At 39.2% G+C, this 20,955-nt stretch overlaps 1 protein-coding gene across 1 annotated transcript in view; it reads left to right on the forward strand.

Annotated features, from left to right (window-relative positions):
- The first annotated feature begins 153 nt into the window (after positions 1–153).
- Positions 154–20,955, forward strand: part of LOC102077743 (FH2 domain-containing protein 1) — a 31,486-nt gene continuing 10,684 nt past the window's right edge. The window contains exons 1-8 of the mRNA XM_005461205.3: positions 154–308; positions 13,228–13,694; positions 13,887–14,057; positions 14,190–14,251; positions 18,227–18,329; positions 18,697–18,782; positions 19,446–19,546; positions 20,847–20,917. Coding sequence (XP_005461262.1) covers positions 13,404–13,694; positions 13,887–14,057; positions 14,190–14,251; positions 18,227–18,329; positions 18,697–18,782; positions 19,446–19,546; positions 20,847–20,917 — 885 coding nt within the window. The 5' untranslated portion in view covers positions 154–308; positions 13,228–13,403. The remainder of the gene's footprint in view (positions 309–13,227; positions 13,695–13,886; positions 14,058–14,189; positions 14,252–18,226; positions 18,330–18,696; positions 18,783–19,445; positions 19,547–20,846; positions 20,918–20,955) is intronic.

Raw genomic sequence — 20,955 nt, forward strand, 5'->3', positions numbered from 1 at the left:
GGAGGGAAGCTTGACTGTTTGCCAAGGGAGGGGCTGTTTGAGCTTATCTGAGCTGCACACACACACACACGCAGCGGAGACAGCTTTCCCTTTCACCTGAGTGAACACGCATGCGCAGCGGCGGCTGGGATTCCCACCTCTTTTTTTGCTCTCTCTCGCTCACTCTGTCAGTCCAGCACTTGACTGCAAACTACACGCTTCATGTGGATGTGACCGGGATCAGTTAATATCGCTTTGCTGAATATTTGGTCATTTTATAACGGAACATTTGCATAGGAGCCTCAGCGCCGCTGGATACGCGCAGTGGGGTGAGTTAAATTAACAGAAATGTAACCCCTGGTTTATATTTCTGATCTAAGTCGATTTTAGTTTGCCAGAAATTTAACTTCAGCGCTGAATATAAGTTATCTGACAGGCTAACGAACTGTTTAACACGGGGGCGCTTTGCGCCAACCAGACTACATGCAGATTTCTGCAAAGTGCCAGTGTTTTGTGCCTTCACAGATACACTGTAACTGTGGTGCGCACACATTGTTCAGTCAGCTGATCAAATGTGGAAAAATGCAGACCTGTTATTGAAACGGAACTTTCCCCCCTCAGGCTGTTCATCCCGTGTTTAAATGCAGGGTTCATTAAATGTAACTGTTTGCAACCGTTAACCAGTCCTCCCACCTCAGCGTTAAGCTGGGTTGCTTGTGACCTTAAACTAAAACGACCCCCGGTTTCGAGGTATACCGGTGGCTGGTGAGATTCTTTGGACTGAGCTTTTATTGGGGTTTCCCGGTATTCTGCTGGTAATGCAGTGAGATTTCTGGAATATGCATTATGTTTGTGCTGTTAGTATCCTTGATAAGTTGATTGTGGGTCTTACTGTACAGAGATACTGCCTTTGCTGTGGTATTAGTGCAGTATTTAGAGTGTTTTCTGCAGTGTACTTGTGGTGCTCATGTCCCATAATATTTCTATAATGGTACTGTAGTGACAGTGAGGCTGTTTTTTAGGATGAATATGCTCTAATACAATAATACTTTACCCCTACTTCAGTACTTCTAGTAGATCTAAACCAGTTACTGTTTTAGTCATAGCTGCTGTGACAGATTATGTCCTTCTGGTGCTTGTTGGTGCTTTTCCGTGAGTGCTGTCACTCTTTCATACAGTGAAATGTAGTCTGCTGTGGCTCTGGCTGCTTTCATTAATCATTAAACTGTCTATTTTGTGATTAATTGTCTAGAACATGCCTTCAGATCCTTTTTTGTCCTTCATTTGATAGTTTTCTGTGAGGAAATGGACAAACTCAGCAGCGCATATTTTAAATAAATAGCAGAAGTATTCATTTTATAGCTGCTTCTTAATGATTGCCTACCACATCAATACACCAACCATGTGCAGAAAACGTCTTCAATTTAAATAATAATACAAAACAAACTAAAAAGAAAAATCTGTTTTTAAGTCTTTGGTTGATATCTTTAGTTTTTTATTTGTTTTTTTAAACCACTATGTTACTTTTAGTTTGTCTACTTTTTGTAAGATTTCATTAAACCAGACTCCATTCACAAATCTGTGAATTTAATCTTATGTTATGCAACAACTTGTGCCACCTGGTTTTTGACTTTGCTTTAGACACAATAATGTTCCAATAATGTTCAAAATCAAGAGCCAAGTTTTATTTTGTAAGCTTGTCTGTTTTTGTGTTTTTTGTTTTGATATTTATTGTGGTCTAAATTAAATCTGTGTCTTATATCGTACCACTTCTAGTAAACAAGCTTCGTCTTTTTAGGAGATATGCTTCACTATGCTTCGGTTTAATTTGCTGCTTAGTGATGCACACAGGATGCAGCTTAGACAGCTTGACCTGTAATTTATTTTGGATTCAGTGCAGTCTCATGGTCAGATCTGCCCCCTTGAAAACCACCAAGCAGCTTAAAAACATGTGTCAGAAAGTTTCTTTGAATTTAAAAGAACCTGTCGAACCTCTGTGTGATTACTGTAAACACATCAGTAATGTCAAGGTGCAGGGCTGTTTTATCTTCTGATTTCTTGGCTTTTTGCATATTTGATACACCATGAACATTTTTTAATATTATACAAAAATAAGTAGTAAATGCAGATGATGAGTTCATTTATTGGGCAGAGAAAAATGATCCAAACCTACCTGATGGTAGGTGATAATCTGAAATATTTAAGTGCAAATAATATGCAGAACGCTAACAAATCAATTGATTCACTCTACATTACGCCCTGTCTTGATTTCAAGTGAGGCAGAAACATTACCCAGGGTCACTAAACCGAAGCCAACTACTAAATGTTGTGTTCAAAACAACTTCCTTTTATCTACCAAAGTCCATTCCTGGATAATTTGTATCCAGCAGACAAACAGCTGGTTCTCTGACCGAGCCTCCCCGCAGACTGTGGCCAGGCCTCGGTGCTCTCTCTGCAGGTTATGCGTTCTGCCTGACCCCCTGACCTGCCCGGAGCTCCGGTGACGACATCACTGGGTGACATTTAACAAACGGGTTTCTGTTTGTCACCGTCTGTCCCCGTCGCCATGGTAACCCCAGAGACCAGGGATGCTCAGCCAGCTCTTTGCTTTGCTTGACCCTCCCCGACTGTAAACCACAGCAGTCTTCCTCAGATAAAGAAAGGAACCATCAGCCCATCAGCAGAACCATGAAAGCGATTTTCTTTTACTTTTTTTACTTGTTTTATTTTTGTTTTTGGCACAATGGAGCTCAAACCCACAGCCAGAAATGGAGCATTTTTCATGCTAATGCTCTTTAAAAGCAGCTCAGATTCCTTTCTGAGATTCATCAGTGTGGGGGGTCCTTCTTGAACCCCCCCCTGCCCCTCACAGTCACTCACACAAACACATGTGTTTACTGTTGTTTCCCAGCTCAATGAGACAGAGGCCTTCTGCTCCTCAGCAGGTTTTACTGGGGTTTCCACGGTGACTAAGAGCGAGTCTTTGTGTCGGGTCTGCTGCGCGCTCTGAAATCATTTGTTGGCCTGTTTTATAGTAACTGATCACTTCTCCTGTTGTAATGCCATTAGCTCGTTAATTGGATGTTGGACAAGTAAGGGCGATTGACCTTTTCTACAAATATGCCAGTAGTTTCTGTTTGCAGATTTTTGAATGGTTTACATATTTATGGATACTTTTCTAAGGTTTTCTGTTAGACTTTTGGTTATTTATTGGATGCTAGTGGCGATGTGTCTGTGATAGTTGAGAACTTTATTTCTAACTGCGTATTTAGCGGTGAGTGAAACAAAGATCCATTGTGACAGAGCGCATAGCATTGTGTTTGCAGGGGGACGTGAACGTAACATATAAGGAAATCAAAGGAATTTATATGATATGACATTTATCATTAATATCCAAGTGTTTTAAAGTGGTTTCTGTGAAAAATGATGGCTCGTTTTTATGTGTACGTTCTTGGACAGTTTGTTCTTCTACTTCTGAAACACTTGCTCAATATTTTTCGACTCGGTCGTTTCGGGAGGGCTTCAGATTCTCTTCCTCCACCCTGAACCTCATATATTTAGTGTGACAGTGCAGTCCGCCGACCTGCTGCTGTAATCCTCAAACTGAGGCGTTAGGAGATCTGTCAGTGCTGGAGAAAGTGTGGGAGCTAATCTGTCAGACTGCTGAGCAACAACCAGCCATCCTGTAAACCTACAGAAATCACAGGAGGGAGGACAAATACATATGTATTTAAAGCCTGCTGTGATTCACATGTTGCCGTCTGGAGCAGTTTCCCCTCCGTTTTCTGTTTAATTTAGCCCTCAGAGCTGTGGCAACAGCTTCACAATGATGCTGTCAGCTTGCTCATCACACTGTACCAACAGCCTGTAATTATCTCAATATGTTTTTCTTTTTTTATCTCTGTGATTGTCATTACATTGGCTGTTTCAGTCCACAGGCACGCAGAGCCGAGAGGAATTTGGCTTTCTTTAATAATCAGAAACAACTCTGTGCCTTTAAACAAATGAAAGTGGATTTTTCTTGCATTTTGCTCAAAATTGCAGATTAAAGTTAAAAAAAAAAAATTATATGAGGACCTACTCAGTTAATCAGTATAAATCTAAAATGTTGAACAGGCTATTAAAGTTAGCCTCTTATGTAGGCTAAATTTTTATATATAGGTTATACTTATAAAGGGTATAATTGTAATAAACTGCATTTTTAATCATTTGTCAGTAAAATCAGGAGTTTTGCAGATAAACAAAACTGTAACATTATGACTTGAAATCACCTGAAATGACACAACAGCAGATTTGATTAAAAATTGCTAGTGATTTAAAAAAAAAATAGGTAAGATTGATTACTAAAGCTTAAATAAAAATAAGTGCATACATAAGATGTCAGTTTGTGCACAAATAATGAAATAGTCTAATTAAAAATTTCAATAAAATCATGTTAAATCAGACGATCCTGCTGGATTCAGAATTAGCACTAATTAAACGTGGTTTACGTAACACAAACAGGCAGGTATACGGTAAATTGCATGAACATTGAACAATTGCACGAAGGTGAAAATGTGGGACAAACCACCTGTGGTGGTGCAATGATCCACTCTTCAAGCAAAACATGGAGTGAAACCAGAAAGGATGGTCTCTATAAATGCATCACCTGCAGAAATTCAGGCAGACGTGCAGATTTTCATGTGCAGACATTCAGCTTTATTGGAAACTCTCTGAGCTCAGCCTCAGTGTCAAACCACCGGGGGGATTAGAGCGCCTCATTTGTCGCATTTCCTTCAGCAAACCAGCACTTATTTTGTCCATTCTCACAAACACTTCACTTAGTTTCACATTAAAATGTCAGTGAGATAATTTTTTCCACAGAATAGCTGAAACCCCCCCCAAAAAACGTTTGCATTTTGGAACAAAATAACCCTCAACAACACAACACTGACAGCACAGAGCTGAAGGAAAGTCTCAGCCCTGAGCTTAAAGTCTTGTCTGCCTTTTTTCTGAGATCTGTCTGGAGCTGCATCCCTGCACATTTACTGGCCTTAAACCTTTATCCAGTTTGACTGAGTTGGAAATGTTCTGTCCTTCATCAGTCGTGCACCTTCACCATGTTTAAGGTCATTAATTTGTTTGTTTCTGTCCATCAATCCAGATCGCCTTCCTCCCCTTATAACCACGCAGGACAGTTGGTTTGCTCCTCTGCTGTTTACTAGAACAACTCGAGGATGTTTTCACTACTGCACCCTGAAACATAAGGGCTTAACATGACTGTGTTAAGCTAACACTGTCACAGCAACAGTGCTAACCACTGCTCCACCATGCTAACATGACTGGGACAGCACGGTGGAGCAGTGGTTAGTACTGCTTGCTCTCACAGAAAGAAGGTGCTGGGGTCTTTCTGTGTGGAGTCTACAGGTTTTCACCGTGTTAGCGTGGGTTCCCCCCGAGTACTCCGAATTCCTCTCACACTCCAAAGACATGCAGTTAGCGGGGTTTAGGTTAACTGGTGATTCTAAATTGCCCATAGGTTTAAATGTGAGTGTGAATGGTTGTCTGTCTCTCTGTGTGTTAGCCCTGCAACATAAGAATAGCCACCTGTCCAGAGTGTACCCTGCCTCTCGCCCTATGGTAGCTGGGATAGGCTCCGCCCCCTCCACGACCCCGATAAGGATAAATGAAAGAGAATGAATGGATGGATTAACATGACTGCTAACTGTATCCAGTGAGCAGTTGTTTTGAGAGCTACTTTTACATGAGACACACTTCAGGTGTTGACAGTGAGCAGCTCGTTTCACATGTTCATAAAGTTTACACTTGCTGCAGAGAGCTAAACAGAGCTCAGTGTGAGCGCGTGGCTGTTATCTGAGCACAGCTGCATGAACCTGACAGACGACAGAGTTTAATTTGATATTTTAATCTAAGGATGTTGGAGATAGCGACGCTCTGGCTTACATCACTTCCTGATGATCTCCTCATCATCTCCTGTGTATTAATAACTTGTTAAATGGCATGAGTCACTGTGAATTAGTCACCACAGCAGTGTGTGTGTGTGTGTGTGTGTGTGTGTGTGTGTGTGTTCATGTTATTTGTTCAGTTAAAGGTTCGCATGCTCTGTTTCTTTTGTTCGTCTGTTCTGTGACAGAGGGGAGGTCAGACGAATTTGTTGTGTAAATATTTGTCACTGCATTATTTCTCAGACAGGTTTGTGGGAACTTTTGTGTGTCTGTGTGTGTGTTTTATAGTAGACTTGCACTGCCGTGTAGGCCTCCCGGCTGCATATCCTTTCCTATGTAAATCAGTGACTCTCATTTAGAGGTCATAGTGGGAACTGTTATCATGATGAGTTATTAGAGAAGTCACTTAGTGTGAAATGAGTGCCTGTAATCTCTCATTTCAAGTCAAAACTACAGTCTCTTAATTTCTGAAAGACAGTCCATGCATGGGCACAGCAGCAGGCCAACAGCTGTCAGCAAATCCACGTTCAGATCCCAGACTTTGAAACGAGAAGAACGAGTTAATGTTGGCTCCAACAACACTGCACCGAACAAGTGTTTAGTGGTCTAACGAGTAAAGGCAAACACATTTATGCTGCTTTTTTTCCACACATGTTGAACATTTTCTTCATGACAAGTTGCACTATTGTGTTTTAAGCAGCCAAAATTAGATAGACAGAGAGATCTGTTTGTCTAAGGGCTTAGCACAAAGTCAGTTCTGCAATTATAGAAAAGATGAATGGGGTCTGGTCTAATCCTTAAATGTTCTAAAAATGGCAAAATTCTGAATGAGGTTTGGTGCTGTTTACTCAAAAGACTGATGGCTTTCAGAACAGGACAGCAGGGATGTGATACTTGAGCGGCGTACTATAAGGCAACATTAATGGGTTAGTGAGGTGTGTCAAACTTAAAATCAGAGCTTTTTATAGAACATAGACCATAACAACCTATCCCGAAGATAAAACATGCTCCAGAGCAGGTTTATGTTCAGAGTTTAAAATTGTCTGGAAGCACAATTTCACTGTTTCTTTTATTTAGAGTGGCTTTGAGTGTGATATTGATTCTGCAGAAGGAAAATGTCTTATAAACATGACCTGTTGAGCCGTATCACACTAACACCAATGAAGAAGGCTGGGAGTTTGCTCCCAGAGAGATTTCTGCATCTCCTTTATTTGACTGTGACACTGAGCAGCCTTTAAAGTCTCACAGCTCTCATGCAGCTGTCATGTCAGAATTAAACAGCAGGTCTGAGAGTGGAAAAACAAACTCATTAACTGAGGAGTTCGCAAGATTAAAGACTGCAACATATACAATATACTTTAGATGTAGTTCTTTGTAGATCTCTTTCACCTTCCCTCTGATGATTTCTTTGACTAAAGTAGGCGGGGCTCATAAGTCCCTTTAGTCCAGAAGGAGAAATAATGCATGAAAGGCAGGCCCATCTTTTGTGAGCACGCTCAGAGCCTGGTGCAGGAAGCCTGGGTCAGCAGAGAAGCTCTGCTGTGATGCTCAGCTGTGTCGAGCTTCATAGTAGACTTGAGATTGCAAACACAGTACTCTGTTTGCCTCACCAGCGCTAATATGACCACACCAGACACACACTGAAACTACAGACATGAATCTAAAATGGTTAAAATTCTGAATGAAGTCTGGTGCTGTTTCAGGAAACGTTTGACACTCTGAGTTGAGACAAAGTGCAGAGGGAAGATTTTTGCTGCTAAAATGATGAGTTTAAGTTCCCAGTGTGTAACCAGTGAGGTTAATTTTTTACCCACATCCAGACCGTCCCGTTCCACCGGCTCTCTGCTCATTATTCACTCAGATGCCGTTCCTGAACTCTGATGTGACCAAAGCAGCAAGGTAGTTTTCGGGAAAATCATTAGAGGAAGAAAAAAAGGAGGAGGAGAGATTTTTCATGGTGGATCAGAGTCTCTGTCAGTTACTCATTCACACTTTGTCTGAGCCGAGCTCTCTCTCTCTGCTTCAGTATTGAGGTCAAGCTGACTCTACTGGAATCTGGAGCAAATGCTAGAGCTGGATATATGGACGGATCATAACTGGGTCAGCCGAGAAAGGCAAACTAAGAAGGAGCGTGCAGACACTAGAAGGGTTTTCTGAATGAGCGCGCTTCACTCACACAGTGGATCTCCCAGCTTTCGTGCGGATTCAAAGTCAGGCTTTTTATAGCCATTATTAAATAACCGTTACACAGGCTGACTCGGGTTCATTTTCCCCAGAGGATGAGCCCCACACTGAGATTTCTCCACCAGTAGGTTCACATTTATGATTTTTAGTTAAAGTTGTGTATAAAACGTTTAGACACTTGATGTAAATCGGGGGATGCTTTCATCACTCTGATCACCTCCTGCACGACTTTTTAATCTTCGAGTTCATTTTTTTGTTCCTAGATTTATTTTTGGCTCATTTTGTGTCCTTTTAAATTTACATTTTTTACTTTGTGTTTCATTTTGTGGGTGATTTGTTTCTCTGTTGAAATTTTATATTTATGACCCTTTTATTGTTATTAATATTTTTTTTTTTTTACTTTTTGGGGAATTTGTTAGATTATTTTGTTGCTGTTTTGGTTTATTTTCAGTTACATTGTCGCTTTGTTGCTATTTTATGTCTCTTTTGTTTATTTGTTTGTGTTTAAATATATCTGTGGATAATTTGTGTCTCTTTTTGTGGCTGTTGTCTTTTTTCTGACATTTCTTTTCTGTTTCTTAGTAGCTGTTTTGCATGTCTTTGTGGGCATTTTACATTTATTTATGCTTGTTTTGTCTCTGTATATTTAACGTGCCTTTATTGTTGGTTTACATATATTTGTAGCTGTTTTGAGGATTGTTGTTGCTGTTTTTTTTCTGCATGTTTTTGTATCGCAGTCACTTATTGGTGCCTGCCTTGGTGACCTATGTTTGGGTTTATTTGTGACATTGTACTTTTTCGGGGTGATTTTGCGGTTGCTTTAATCAGCCGGTTGTCTGTCCTTTTTCTTTATGCACAAATTTAAGTCTCTTGAATTGTTTTAAACCGACTTGTAGCTGTTTTTTATCCATTTGTCTGAATCTTTTTCTTCTTCTTTTTGTGCATTGCTGTTTTTGTGTCTGTCTTTGTGGTATTATACTACTTGTTGGACTATGCTAACTATGTTTCTGGGATTTGTTATTTTTTTGTGGATATTTTCTGCTAGTTTTTGGGTAGTTTGTGTTTATTTATCGCTTTTTGTGTCTATTTGTTAATGTTTTCTGTATTATTGTGAAACATTTTGTTTCTTTTGGTCATTTTACGTCTGTTTGTAGGTTTTTGTTTTGGGGTTTTTTTTCTGGTCGATTGTAGTTCTTCGTATCTTTCTATATTTCCTGTTGGCAGGTTCCTGTTACTGCAGTTGGTCTTCATGGCTATTTAATGACATGTTTAAGTCATGTTTTTGTTTCACTGTCATCCATTTATGTCTGTTTGGAATCATTTTTTATCTTTTGTCTGCGCTTTCCTTATCTCTGGAGCTGTTCTGCTCTTATTTTTGTTCATTTGTGTGAGTGTGGCCATTCTTGTTTGTAGTTTTGGGGCTCCTCCTCCACCGGACGACCCCATTGTCCAATTAGAAACCTTCATGAGAACCAGGTCAACACTTTGTAATTAGGTGGTAATTTTGTATTTTGAGTACTGTGATTGTCATCATCACTCACGTGTTAAATCAACTGCCTGAAACTGTAAAAAGAGAGAAAGTTATCCAAATTTTTTTCTGTGGTCATTTGAAGATGGAGAGTAGCGAGAGGAAAAAAAAACAAAAAAAAAACAGATCTCAGGGTGTGCAGGAGAAAAGGATAATGTATGTCTAGTTTTAACACGCATGCACATCATGACCTAAATTTGTCCTCTGCCAAGTATACAAACTGTCATTGTTCATGTTACCATGACGATCAGCAATACTACGACTAGTTGCCACAGCCATGCATGCCGACTCCAACCCTCGTGCTTCTGCAACTGAAAAACACTAACGACACCAAATAAGTAAATAAAAATTTGCCTGCACATCACATGTTTACTGTAATGTTTGCTCCTCACAAAGATCTTAGTTTCTGAATAATTTTTGTTCAATTGTAGGTTTCAATTATTTATTTGATTTTATTACATTTATAAAATGTTATTAGATTTTATATATTAAAAACAATAATTACATTTTTATCAAATTTTTACAAATTTAATAAAAAATAATGGAAATAAATGTTTTTAAAATAGACGATATGTTATAATCAAACAAATAAAAAAACAACACCTGAAACCAAGAACTAAAAACCAAAAATTAATTTCTGGAGTTAATATCCTGAGAAATTAAAGAAAATATTTTTCTCATTTTCTCACTTTTGATTAATTGTAAACATTTGCACACAATCAATATAAATGACTGAAGTAATTGGGCTGACAAACAACGTTGTGAGATTAACTTATGTAACACACTCATCTCTAATTCAACAGCAGGAAGTGTGTGTCTCTCTGTCGACATGTATCCCGAACTTGTTTGTGTTAAATAATTAATTGGTGGACTTCCTGCCTGTGGCTGTCAAAACCACCAAATGAGTTGTTATTAGAAAAACTGCAATTAACAATGCTCTTAATCATGGTGAGTAAGAGTTACATTAACCATTAAGTTTTCTGCTGCTCAGTCCTGAGAGGAATACATGTCTAAAACACTTGAATTCCCAGTAGTTTATCGAATAACTGTTATTTCACTTCAAATTACAAATGTCACTTGAGGACATTTGTGGGAATAAAGTAGTGGGCTTGAGTCTTACTGTCTAAATGAATGCCTAAAACTAGGCTTTGCATCAATCCTTCTATACTAATAGAAGAACAAATGTCCAGTGCCATGATGACAGTCAGGTGAACAAAACAGTCAGCGGGATTCCTGCTTTGAAGAATAGTCCACTCAATAATTGTGATATTTTACTCAAAATTAAAAATTTCAATCGTATTATGTTGATAGGAAAGTTAGACAATCATCTAAAGAGTAGGATTCATCCTCTGAGGAGGAACTAGATTTTACAGCAATCAATTTCCAGTAATTTTTCCTAAGATACTTTTGTGGTTTTGAGTGCAATAAGTCTCACGATGATGTTAGACAGGTTGAGGACCCAAGTTTAATAGTTACTGAGACATCAGATATCACAAAGAAGCACATGAAACATTATGGTAGTGCTAAAGAAAAACTAAGAGAATTAATAAAATGAGTAGTAGTGATACAACGGGGAATATGAATGTCTAATGCATATTCAGTGCAATCCATTTAACAGTTATAGAGATATTCCATTCAAAACAACAAATGTTAATCCAGGGGCGAGATGCTGCTATCAGAGAATCAACTCAGTCATTAGGATTCATCCTCTGGGGAACATGAATGTCTAAGCCAGATTGTACAGCAATCCACCTACAGCATTAGTTCAATTCAAACAACAACAATCATGTTAATGGTGGTCCTAGGAAAAGAAGGTAGTGGGGGGAAAAACAAGTCAAGAAGATTCATCGTCTGAGGAGCGTGAATATCTAAAGTGCATTTAATTCAGTTTAGTTCAATTCAGTTTTATTTATATAGCACCAAACCTTAGTTGTGTCATTGAAACCCACAAATTTTATCCCCAATAGAGAGGATCAGCTGAGGCCAGCAGGATTCATGTTCTGGTGGACTTGAATGTCTGAACCAGACTTCACAGCAATCCATTTAATAGATAGAAAGTGAATATTGAATGCATTGGGCCCTAAGTGTACTTTTGTACAGCAGATGCTTTGACATCCAGGTGAGGCTGCTGATGTTTAAAGAGGGAATAAAATGTGTGTTAAGAGGAGAAGGAGGTTGAAGAACTGCTGGAGGTGTTTGATTGTTCAGAAAACAAACACAACAGGTTTCAATGGAGAAAAAAGGCTTGCACAAAGACTGTAGAAACACATAAACGACTCAAAAGCAAATGTTTAACTTTATAAATGTTTAATTGCTTTTCATGTAATTACACTCACACAGTCAGTATGAATAATACAGATGAATGTCAGTGTGAGACCCACATGATTACGTGCCAAATGGATTTTTCCAAGTCAGTCTTCTCTCTGCAGCAGCTTTATACATTTTACATTCCAGTGAACACTCCTATGATTCCTATTAGTCCTATCACAGTGACACTAATTGTTGGTTATTACAATACCAAATATAAAAACATCCTCAAAGCTTACTTGAGGTTTTCTATTTTATTTACCCCATACAAAGAAAAAAGTAATTTTCTTATAGTTGACGTGAGTCCTACAATCCAGATAATTCCTTCAATATCTCTGTGCTTCTCTGTGTGTATATTTGCTTAGCTTTTTGGCTATGTAAAGAGAGGGATTATGGAAATTCACTACAGGCAGACCTTAAAAATATACAATAACAGGTTCAACCACAGTGTCACTATGTGGAGGTTGAATGCTGGTTGGCTGAAAAGTTATCATAAACAGGAAAGAGAGCATCAGCTGAGATTATTGTAAAAAGGAAGAAGTGCAAAAAAAAAATAGTCAAAGATCAAAAAAACGCTAGCTTCAGAAGCACAGATAAGGACTCAGAGAACGGTTGGTGTATTCTGCACCTGGTAGCTGAGTGGTTGCTAGAGGTTGCTAGCTGACCCTTGTTTCATTCAGTTGTAAAGCACCAAAAATGTCTGTAGGTCACTACAGCAATCTGCTAACAGTAAAGTCAAAAGCACAATACGCATTTTTGCCAGGGGTTTATTGGCCGGTCTCTTGTGGAAATGTAAATTTCTTTTGCAATAGTTTGATTAGTTATTAAAGTTTTTCCCATAGAATAAATTCAGTCATTTGATATCCCTGCCTGGCTTTGGACCCTCTATTTTGAAGCCTCGGCAGTTGTTAGCACTTCAGCTGCTACCATGAGAATTAGTTGGTGCCGGAAGTGGATATTAAATTAGAGACTGTTCTTTGTAGCAGACTGTAAACATGGCTATTGGTGCTGTACGGTTGAAAGATGTAATGTGAGAGTCTGTGGGGACTTGGACTCCCTCTTGGAACCAGCCTCAAATGGCCGTTAGTGGAAGGGCAAAAAACTGCATTTCTCTAACTAACGTGGAACTATAACTGCTGCCTGTGTAAAATATGTTTTCTACTGTAAACTCAAAATTTGTTTCTGTTTCCTCCTGTGGGTCAAAAATGGATTTAAAGTACCAAGCTTCTGCTAATTCTCTCACTTAAAGTTAACATTAATTTTCTCCATTCTTTTTCTCACCAGCATCTTTAGATCTCGTAACCTGACCTTGGTGTCCTCCGATGATCCAAATGCGATGACCCATCTTCATCCTAATAACTACACCCTTCACAATGGTCAGTTAATCGGCCCACTGATCTTACAGTCCACCTTCAAACCTGCCAGCTCCCCTGTCCTCGACTGCCCCATCAACTGCAGGGATGCATGTGATGGGCAGTGTCTCCCAGGCCAATGCGAGCCAAGATTTGTCTGTCCAACAAGAGGATATAGCTATTGTCGTGACAATGTCCACGCCTTCTCCTCCTTATAATCAATCGAGGTATTCTGACATAGAAGATAACCAGATGAAATCACCTGACATTCCTCCACCACCTCCCCCACCTCCTCCTCCCCTACCGCCTCTGCTACCAGAGCTTGGACACCCCGCTGGTGGGTTGAAGAAGAAAAGGAGGGTGAGGAGTTTTTTCTGGAAAACGATTCCAGAGGAGCAGGTAGAGTTCATGCTTTACATTTGTCTAAGCACAGTGTTTTACAATTATTTTTTATATAAATGTATTTTACATTGCTTTGCTCACTGGAAAACCTAAATGATGACTTAGCACTTCCCTGAAAACGCTCGAGTCCGAAGAGAAGTTCATCACCTTGATAAACCAGCTATTATATTGGTGAAATCTTTGTCACAGGTAAAGGGACGGCTCAACCTGTGGACTCAAGGCCGAGTGAAGCAGAAATACCAGATTGACGCTCAGACTGTCGAAGAGCTGTTTGGCCAACATGACGGTCAATCAAAAAACCTGGCAACGCCCGCCAGGGGAGGGAAAACCAGCAGCTCATTCAGAGAGACCAAACAGGAGGTGTGTTTTTGGTGCAGGGTTGCGTGTGCTGCTGTTTGTTGAAGTCATAGGAGATGGAGGTGAAGTGTTTCCACCAGGGCTTTGACCTCAGATTGGCACCTACTCACCTCTCTCTCTCTCTCTCTGTATTAGGTCTCCATTCTAGATGCAAAGCGAGGGATGAACATTGCAATTTTTCTCAAACAGTTCAAGAGGTAAATAATCTCACTTTGAGACTATGATCACACACACAGATACAGTTTTTTTTCACCCAACAAAGACAGTTGGAAAATGTGTTTATTTCTTTATTTTTTTCACATTTTAAATGGTTGTTGATTGTTGCCGCTGTTTGAATTCCACGATAAGCATCAGAGCATCCAAGTGATAATTTTTGACTCTAAGTAATGTGAAGTGGATTCAATTATGATAGGTAAACTTGTACTTTAAAGGTCACGGGTTTGATTCCCAGAGGAGAGAAGAAAAGGAAGCTTGTGACTATAAATGCTAAATCTAGGCAGCGATGTCATGTCACTCTCTGTTGAGAATAATGTGGGTCTGACACAGCATGACTATGACAAAACGACTGTCAGACGGAGATGGGAATTTTATTAGCTGATGGAGCGTCACAAAGGGTGTTGGCACGTGTCTGCGACGCTGTAATGTAACGTGTTTCCTCACCCTCATCCTGAGGCGTTGGATAAACAGATATGATGATGTGGGCAGGTTATACACGACTGAATACTGACGCGCTACAGACATGTGACCATGTGTCAGATTAGAGAAAAAAAGGCTGATGTCTACAAACAGATTATGCAACAAGGGACCCAAGAGGTGAAGTGAGCAAAATGGCCCCACAGAGTTGCAAAGTGGCAACAAGCAAACAAATGTTGATCACAAAAAAGATGCAAAATAATAAGTTAATGGATATAAAATTATCCTGTCTAGACAAAGACTTAAATTGATAATGAAGAGAAGAAAAATAGCTACAAAGTGACAGGAAAGCACTGCAATGTCATAGAATATGCCATCATAATGATTTAAACTGACAATAAAAGAGTTGCAAAATGGCAAAAATAGGACGAGAAATTGCTATGAGATGCAACATGGCAATAAGAAGACTTAAACCACTTGAAAAGATGGCTACAGGATGAAAAATTACCATAAGAAAACTTGATTTGCCCACAAAATGGGGTAACCTGGTGACAAAGGGGCATAAAGTGGCTATGAGATGCAATATGATCACAAAAAACAGCAGAATGTCTAAAAGTGGACTTAGGTTAAGGATAAAGAGGTGCAAAGAGGCAATAAAGTGGTGTAAAATGGTTAAAAAGTTGCAAAATAGCTACAAGGAAACTTGCATTAACCACAAAGAGAAAATGAACACCAAGAAACTAAAATTGATCGCAAAGAGAAGAAACACGGTGGCGAAGGGAAACAAAATGAGAATACAAAGAAATGCAAAATTGTTACAATTCAATTCAATAAAACATTATTGATCCTGAAAGTTGACCCCGAAGGAAATTGGGTTAGTTAATTTGATGAGAACGATTAATCAACCACAAAGAGATACAAAATGGTGATGAAGAGGCATACAGTGGCTACAAGAGGGCATAAAATGACCAAGAGTCACAGAGAAAGGACAACTTTAATGAAGCTGTGGAATAAATTTAATTCAATGAATGAAGAAACTTCCTGTATCTAAACTCTTCTTCCCTTTTCTTACATTTTCACCTTACTGATGATTTTACATCCTTACTACAGCTCTATATTCAGATCGGGAGGGAAGTGAAAGTCTCCATAAGATGAGTAAGTTGGATTTAGTGACCGCAAGGGAAGCTTAGAGAATGTATTTAATGTGTTGAATCATTCAGGTCACCATGTTCAGACTGAGTGCTTACCAAACACACTGAGGCACATACAGGCATGTGGGAGACGGAGAGCAGGACTGTACAGCAACTATACCTGAAATCACTGAGAGAAGAATCTGGGTTACATCTTTTTATGCTCAGGCTACACAATATCCACGAAAAATCTATCATTCACTTTCAGCTGAAGCCGAAAGTTTTGCAACAGTTTTAACATCTAGAGAGAAGTACTTTTAGTTCGTCCAACAACAAAGTGACAGTTTGGAGAAGTGGGAAATAAAAGACACAGTCCTCTTCTGTGCGAAAGTTTTGAGCTGCCTCCCATTTCTTTATACTTTTCTAGGAAAACGGCAAAAAGGTGCAGCGATTCATTAAAACATGAGAAAACGTACATGGAAATACAGTATATAAGGCAAAATCAGAGTTTGTACCATTCTAACAAGCTTGAAAATCAATATTTGGTAAGACCACCTTTGTTCTACAACACAGCCTGAACTCTCTTAAACTTAAGCTTTCTTTTAAGTCTTCAGGAATAGTTCTTCGGGATTATTGAAGGACATTCAAAACTCTATTGGGATGCTGGCTGTTTTTTGTTTTTTTTTTTCTTCTTTTTTTTCTTTTTCTGTCAAGATGATCTCACACTGCTTCAGTAATGTTGAGGTCTTGGCTCTGGGGAGACCAATCCATGACTGATACTGTTTTAATGTGTTTTTTCTATCCAGGTGTTGTTTCACTCCACTGGCTTGTGGTTGGGATCAATGTCATTCTGAAAAATGAAGCCTATGCCAAAATCTGATGATACTATTCTTGGTTCATAATTTCTTCAATTTTGACAAGATCCCCGACACCACTCGCTGCAGTGCAGCCTCAAAGCATGACAGAGTCTCCACCAGGTTTTACAGATGGCTGTAAAAACTCACTGTTGTAGTTCTGACCTAACGGGTTTGTGCCTAATGTTTTCTCCATAGTTCCCTTCCTTCATGACCCTTCATCTTCCAAGTGATTTAACAAAAATGGGTGAAAAAAAAGCACAGTCAGATACAAGTACTGGACTGAAAATGAGTGAAAAAGCAGTCATTATCTGTTAAAGATCACCTTAAAAATTACCACAAAGTCTGGACCCTTGGAAGCAAAACATAAAGACATCAGTGTTGGTTTCAGACCTTTGTAGAATACTGTAAATAGCTCTTGCAATGCAGAAGCTGTAATTCCACTTTTACACTATCATGCTTTTTCCTGTAATAACCAGTTTTTAGTACTTTAAGCACCTCAAAACGTGACTCCTGACACTGTCAGTGTGTATTTGCTGTGCGTTATTTTATGGTATTGATGATTGAGGACCAACATCATCAAAAGAAAATCATTATTTCCTACATTCTAAGCAAGCACAGCAGCAAGACCATGCACTGAAGTACAACAGATAAGACACTGATTAAATAATTGTATCAAAGGAAAGTCCCAGGTTGAGGTGGGTTGCAAAGAGGCTTGCAGATGTGCGGCCAAAGTAGTCCCCACATACACAGTAGCCAACTGGATGGTTGGAGATCAGCTAAGCCATCAGCCGAGGTAGTATTAAGATCCAGGCCAAGACTAAACTTGATATCTTACCTGAACGCTTTGCTTGAGTAGAATATAGGATATATTTGTATGGACACACATATACTGTATACAGTGTTTTAGGGAAAATAGAAAACTAAACTGAGCAAAACCAAACTGTCTTTCTCAGGTTAATTTAATTTTTTGCAAGGGAACAACCGAGCATGAAGAGTCTTAATACCAGCGCTGATACAGAACAGAAAAGTAGCAGCTCCTTTATACTCGAGTGTGTGTACAATTCTTAACCTGCCACTGTAGGAGTGTGTGTGTCTCATGACCTTGAATACAGCCCACTGGCAGCTGTGTTTCATCTTTGCAAACACGGTGCAAGAATGTTTCTATCAGATAACAGCAGTACAAAAAGTTACAAATTTCCGTTACAGTATTTATTTATGGAGTTTATCTTCAGCTTTTGCTCAGCAGTAAAGTTAGGCCAATTCTTGAATGAATATCTAACATTAAAAAGGAAGATGAAATTATCAATTAAAAGCAAAAGTTTACAGTTCAGTTTCTTACATTATTTATTTTATTTTTTGTTTTCATTTGAACCTGTCAGTGGACTGAGTGTACCTTGTACGACGTGTGCAGATGGTAATTGAATCTCAAATGTTGAGGAAAAACGGATCGAATTACTGATGCTGTTTTATTTCTTCATTTAGCACAAACTGGTTTTTTTTCTTCTTTTTTTTATCCCTGCTCACACTAAATTTAAACATCTTCTTCCTTCAGGTCCAATGAAACCATAGTAGACGAAATCCGCCATGGCAACAGTGAAGCTTTTGGGGTGGAGCGTCTGAGAGAACTGCTGAAACTGCTGCCAGAGTCTGAAGAGGTGACACACACACACTCGTTTTCATGTCTTAGTAAGGACATTTAATTGACTAATGCTTTCCCTAGCCGCCTACTGTAACTCTAACCATCAAAGATGAATGACTAACCATAACCTGATTGTAACCCTCACACCTAAACCACATTTGGAGCCCCAGAAATGCCTTCAAACTCATGGGGACGGGCACTTTGTCCCCTTAAGTGACTGTTGGTTCCCACAAGTATAGTGGGATGACAATTTTCTGTCCTCACAAAGATGTCTAAACATGTGTACACACACACACACACACACACACACACACACACACACACACACACACACACACAGATCTGTTTTTTACCCGGTTCTTCTCTTTGCTCTTTGCATGAAGGTGAAGAAACTGAAGGCACACCACGGCGAAGTCTCTCAGCTCTCATTGGCTGATTCCTTCATGTACCAGCTGATTCAGGTGCCCAGGTGAGCTGTGAACTTTTGTTGAGTTATTCAGTTTTATGCTGCATTAAACTTCCACTGCACTATGTTTCATAAATTAGAATTAAACCTTTATGATCTTTTTTTTTTTTTTTTACATTTCAGCATTCACTGAAATACTGCACCAAAAAAGTACATTTTCGTAGTACTTGTTTACGTTCAACATTGAAGATAAATAGTTTTACATGATGTGTTGGTGTAAAACAGTGTTGGACAAAGACCAGATCTAGCTCTGAGTGGGGGAAAAAATGTTTTTGTATCATTAAACATGACCTTGTGACAGTTAACAGTGCTGACTCACAGTGACTCAGGAATCATAACCGTTAATGTATCAATTTGTGCTCAACAAAACAAACAAATGTTAGTAAGTAGCTGCTGCTGGGGCTCTGGTAATGTGACATCTGCCTTCAGATCATTTCAAAAACATCAAGCTGCGACTCCCCCACACACGAATAACAACATCTCCTTAATGAGATACGCTAGAAATAGTCCCACGGTTCAAACTAATTGCCAGCTGCTGGTATACAGTAACTATGAGAGTATGTAAAGCAGTAGCATTAGCTGTATTTTGTGATGTGTACGAACTTGGATGCAAAATAAAACTGTATTAATCAATTTATTTTCACTCCTGTATTTCTCTGTCTGCAGTTACACAGTCCGCATTGAATCCATGCTCTTAAAGGAGGATTTTCCGGCAGCGTGTGAGGCCATGAAACGGGACATTAAGATCCTCCGCTCTGCCATCAAAGGTAACGCTCGCAGCATCATCGGCGCGCTGATGAGCTGCTCTCTGCGTGCAGCCGCTGTTGGGAGCTCACACAGGCCACAGCTCTGGATTCTCTTCTCTTACTTACTGCCTCTCACTGTCGACACATATCAAAAAACAATATCTAGCACTTAGCGTGTTATGTTTTATTCCTTACCACAAGCAAATGTGCTACAGTAGGTTGGTAGAGTTTATGTGCTTCTATCTCTGTTGTATGAACTGAAATTACTGAGAGAATGGCATGAACACCAACGATGGTGGTGGAGCTTTAAGTTCGAGGGGAAATGGAATTTTAAAAATTATTTTAGAGCAAATTCACCAACTTTTTAAAATTAATTTTACATTTTAAAAAAGTAACGTTTGACTCCTGACACTGGGATCAGGGCACTGAGGTAAAGTGGACTTTGGTCAAATATACAATAAATAATACGTGTTAAAAGTTGCATTGAGCATGTTCATAGTTACAGCTCATTACTGTTGATGAACCCTACCTCTGTGTAACATTTGTTCTTTTTAAAAGCAAGTGTTCGCTCACGACTCGGCAATGAACGAACAACAAAGAAATCACACTGACTCACATCCATCAAAAATGTTAAAAACTTCCAAAAAACTTACTTTGCTTGACTCCAAACATAAGGTTCAGTTTGAGGTCGTCATCAGTGATAAAATCGATCTCAAAGGATTCATTTAGCTTCAGAATCACTGCCCAGAGGTATAACCAAGAAGCTTCTAGAAACACTTTCACAGATTTAGCAGATTCTTTAATGCATCAGTTGTGTTACCATGTCTCAGAATCAGTACTTTCACCTTTAAGTGAAGGAGTGAGCTGTTGTGAGCTAGTAATAATAAGATGAAAAGAAATAAAACACACTAATTCTGGAATGAATGTCACTTTGTCTGTCGTTGGTGCAGAGATACCTGCAGTAAAGCCTTCTGCTCCTCGTTTACACCCTCCACACAATGCAGACTAACACCTCCAGTATTTTTAGCAGTGTGTGTGTGAACTTGATAACTGCCTGAACTGTTAACTAACCTTCCACACTGCATGTGATAATACAAACCCAGTGGGATTTTAGCATCATAAGCTCATTTTATCTGTATCTTTACTGCACAGGTTTTTGTATTTGTAGTTTGCATTCACCTCATTTCCCTGTGTTTTGTTTCTCTCTTTACTCTCTTGTCACACAGTTATTTCCAGCAGGTGATGCTTTTGCATTAGTTTATCCTTTATGTGCTGACACAAATAAAGACATCATCTCTTTTACTTTGTCTCCGTCCTCCAGAATTAATGTGTTGCGAGGAGCTCCATGCTGTTCTCCACCTGGTGCTGCAGGCCGGAAACATCCTTAATGCTGTGAGTAGGAAAAAAAAACAATGTACAGCATCAATTAA

The sequence above is a fragment of the Oreochromis niloticus genome, linkage group LG3 (assembly GCF_001858045.2).
Source record: "Oreochromis niloticus isolate F11D_XX linkage group LG3, O_niloticus_UMD_NMBU, whole genome shotgun sequence".
NCBI lineage: Eukaryota > Metazoa > Chordata > Actinopteri > Cichliformes > Cichlidae > Oreochromis > Oreochromis niloticus.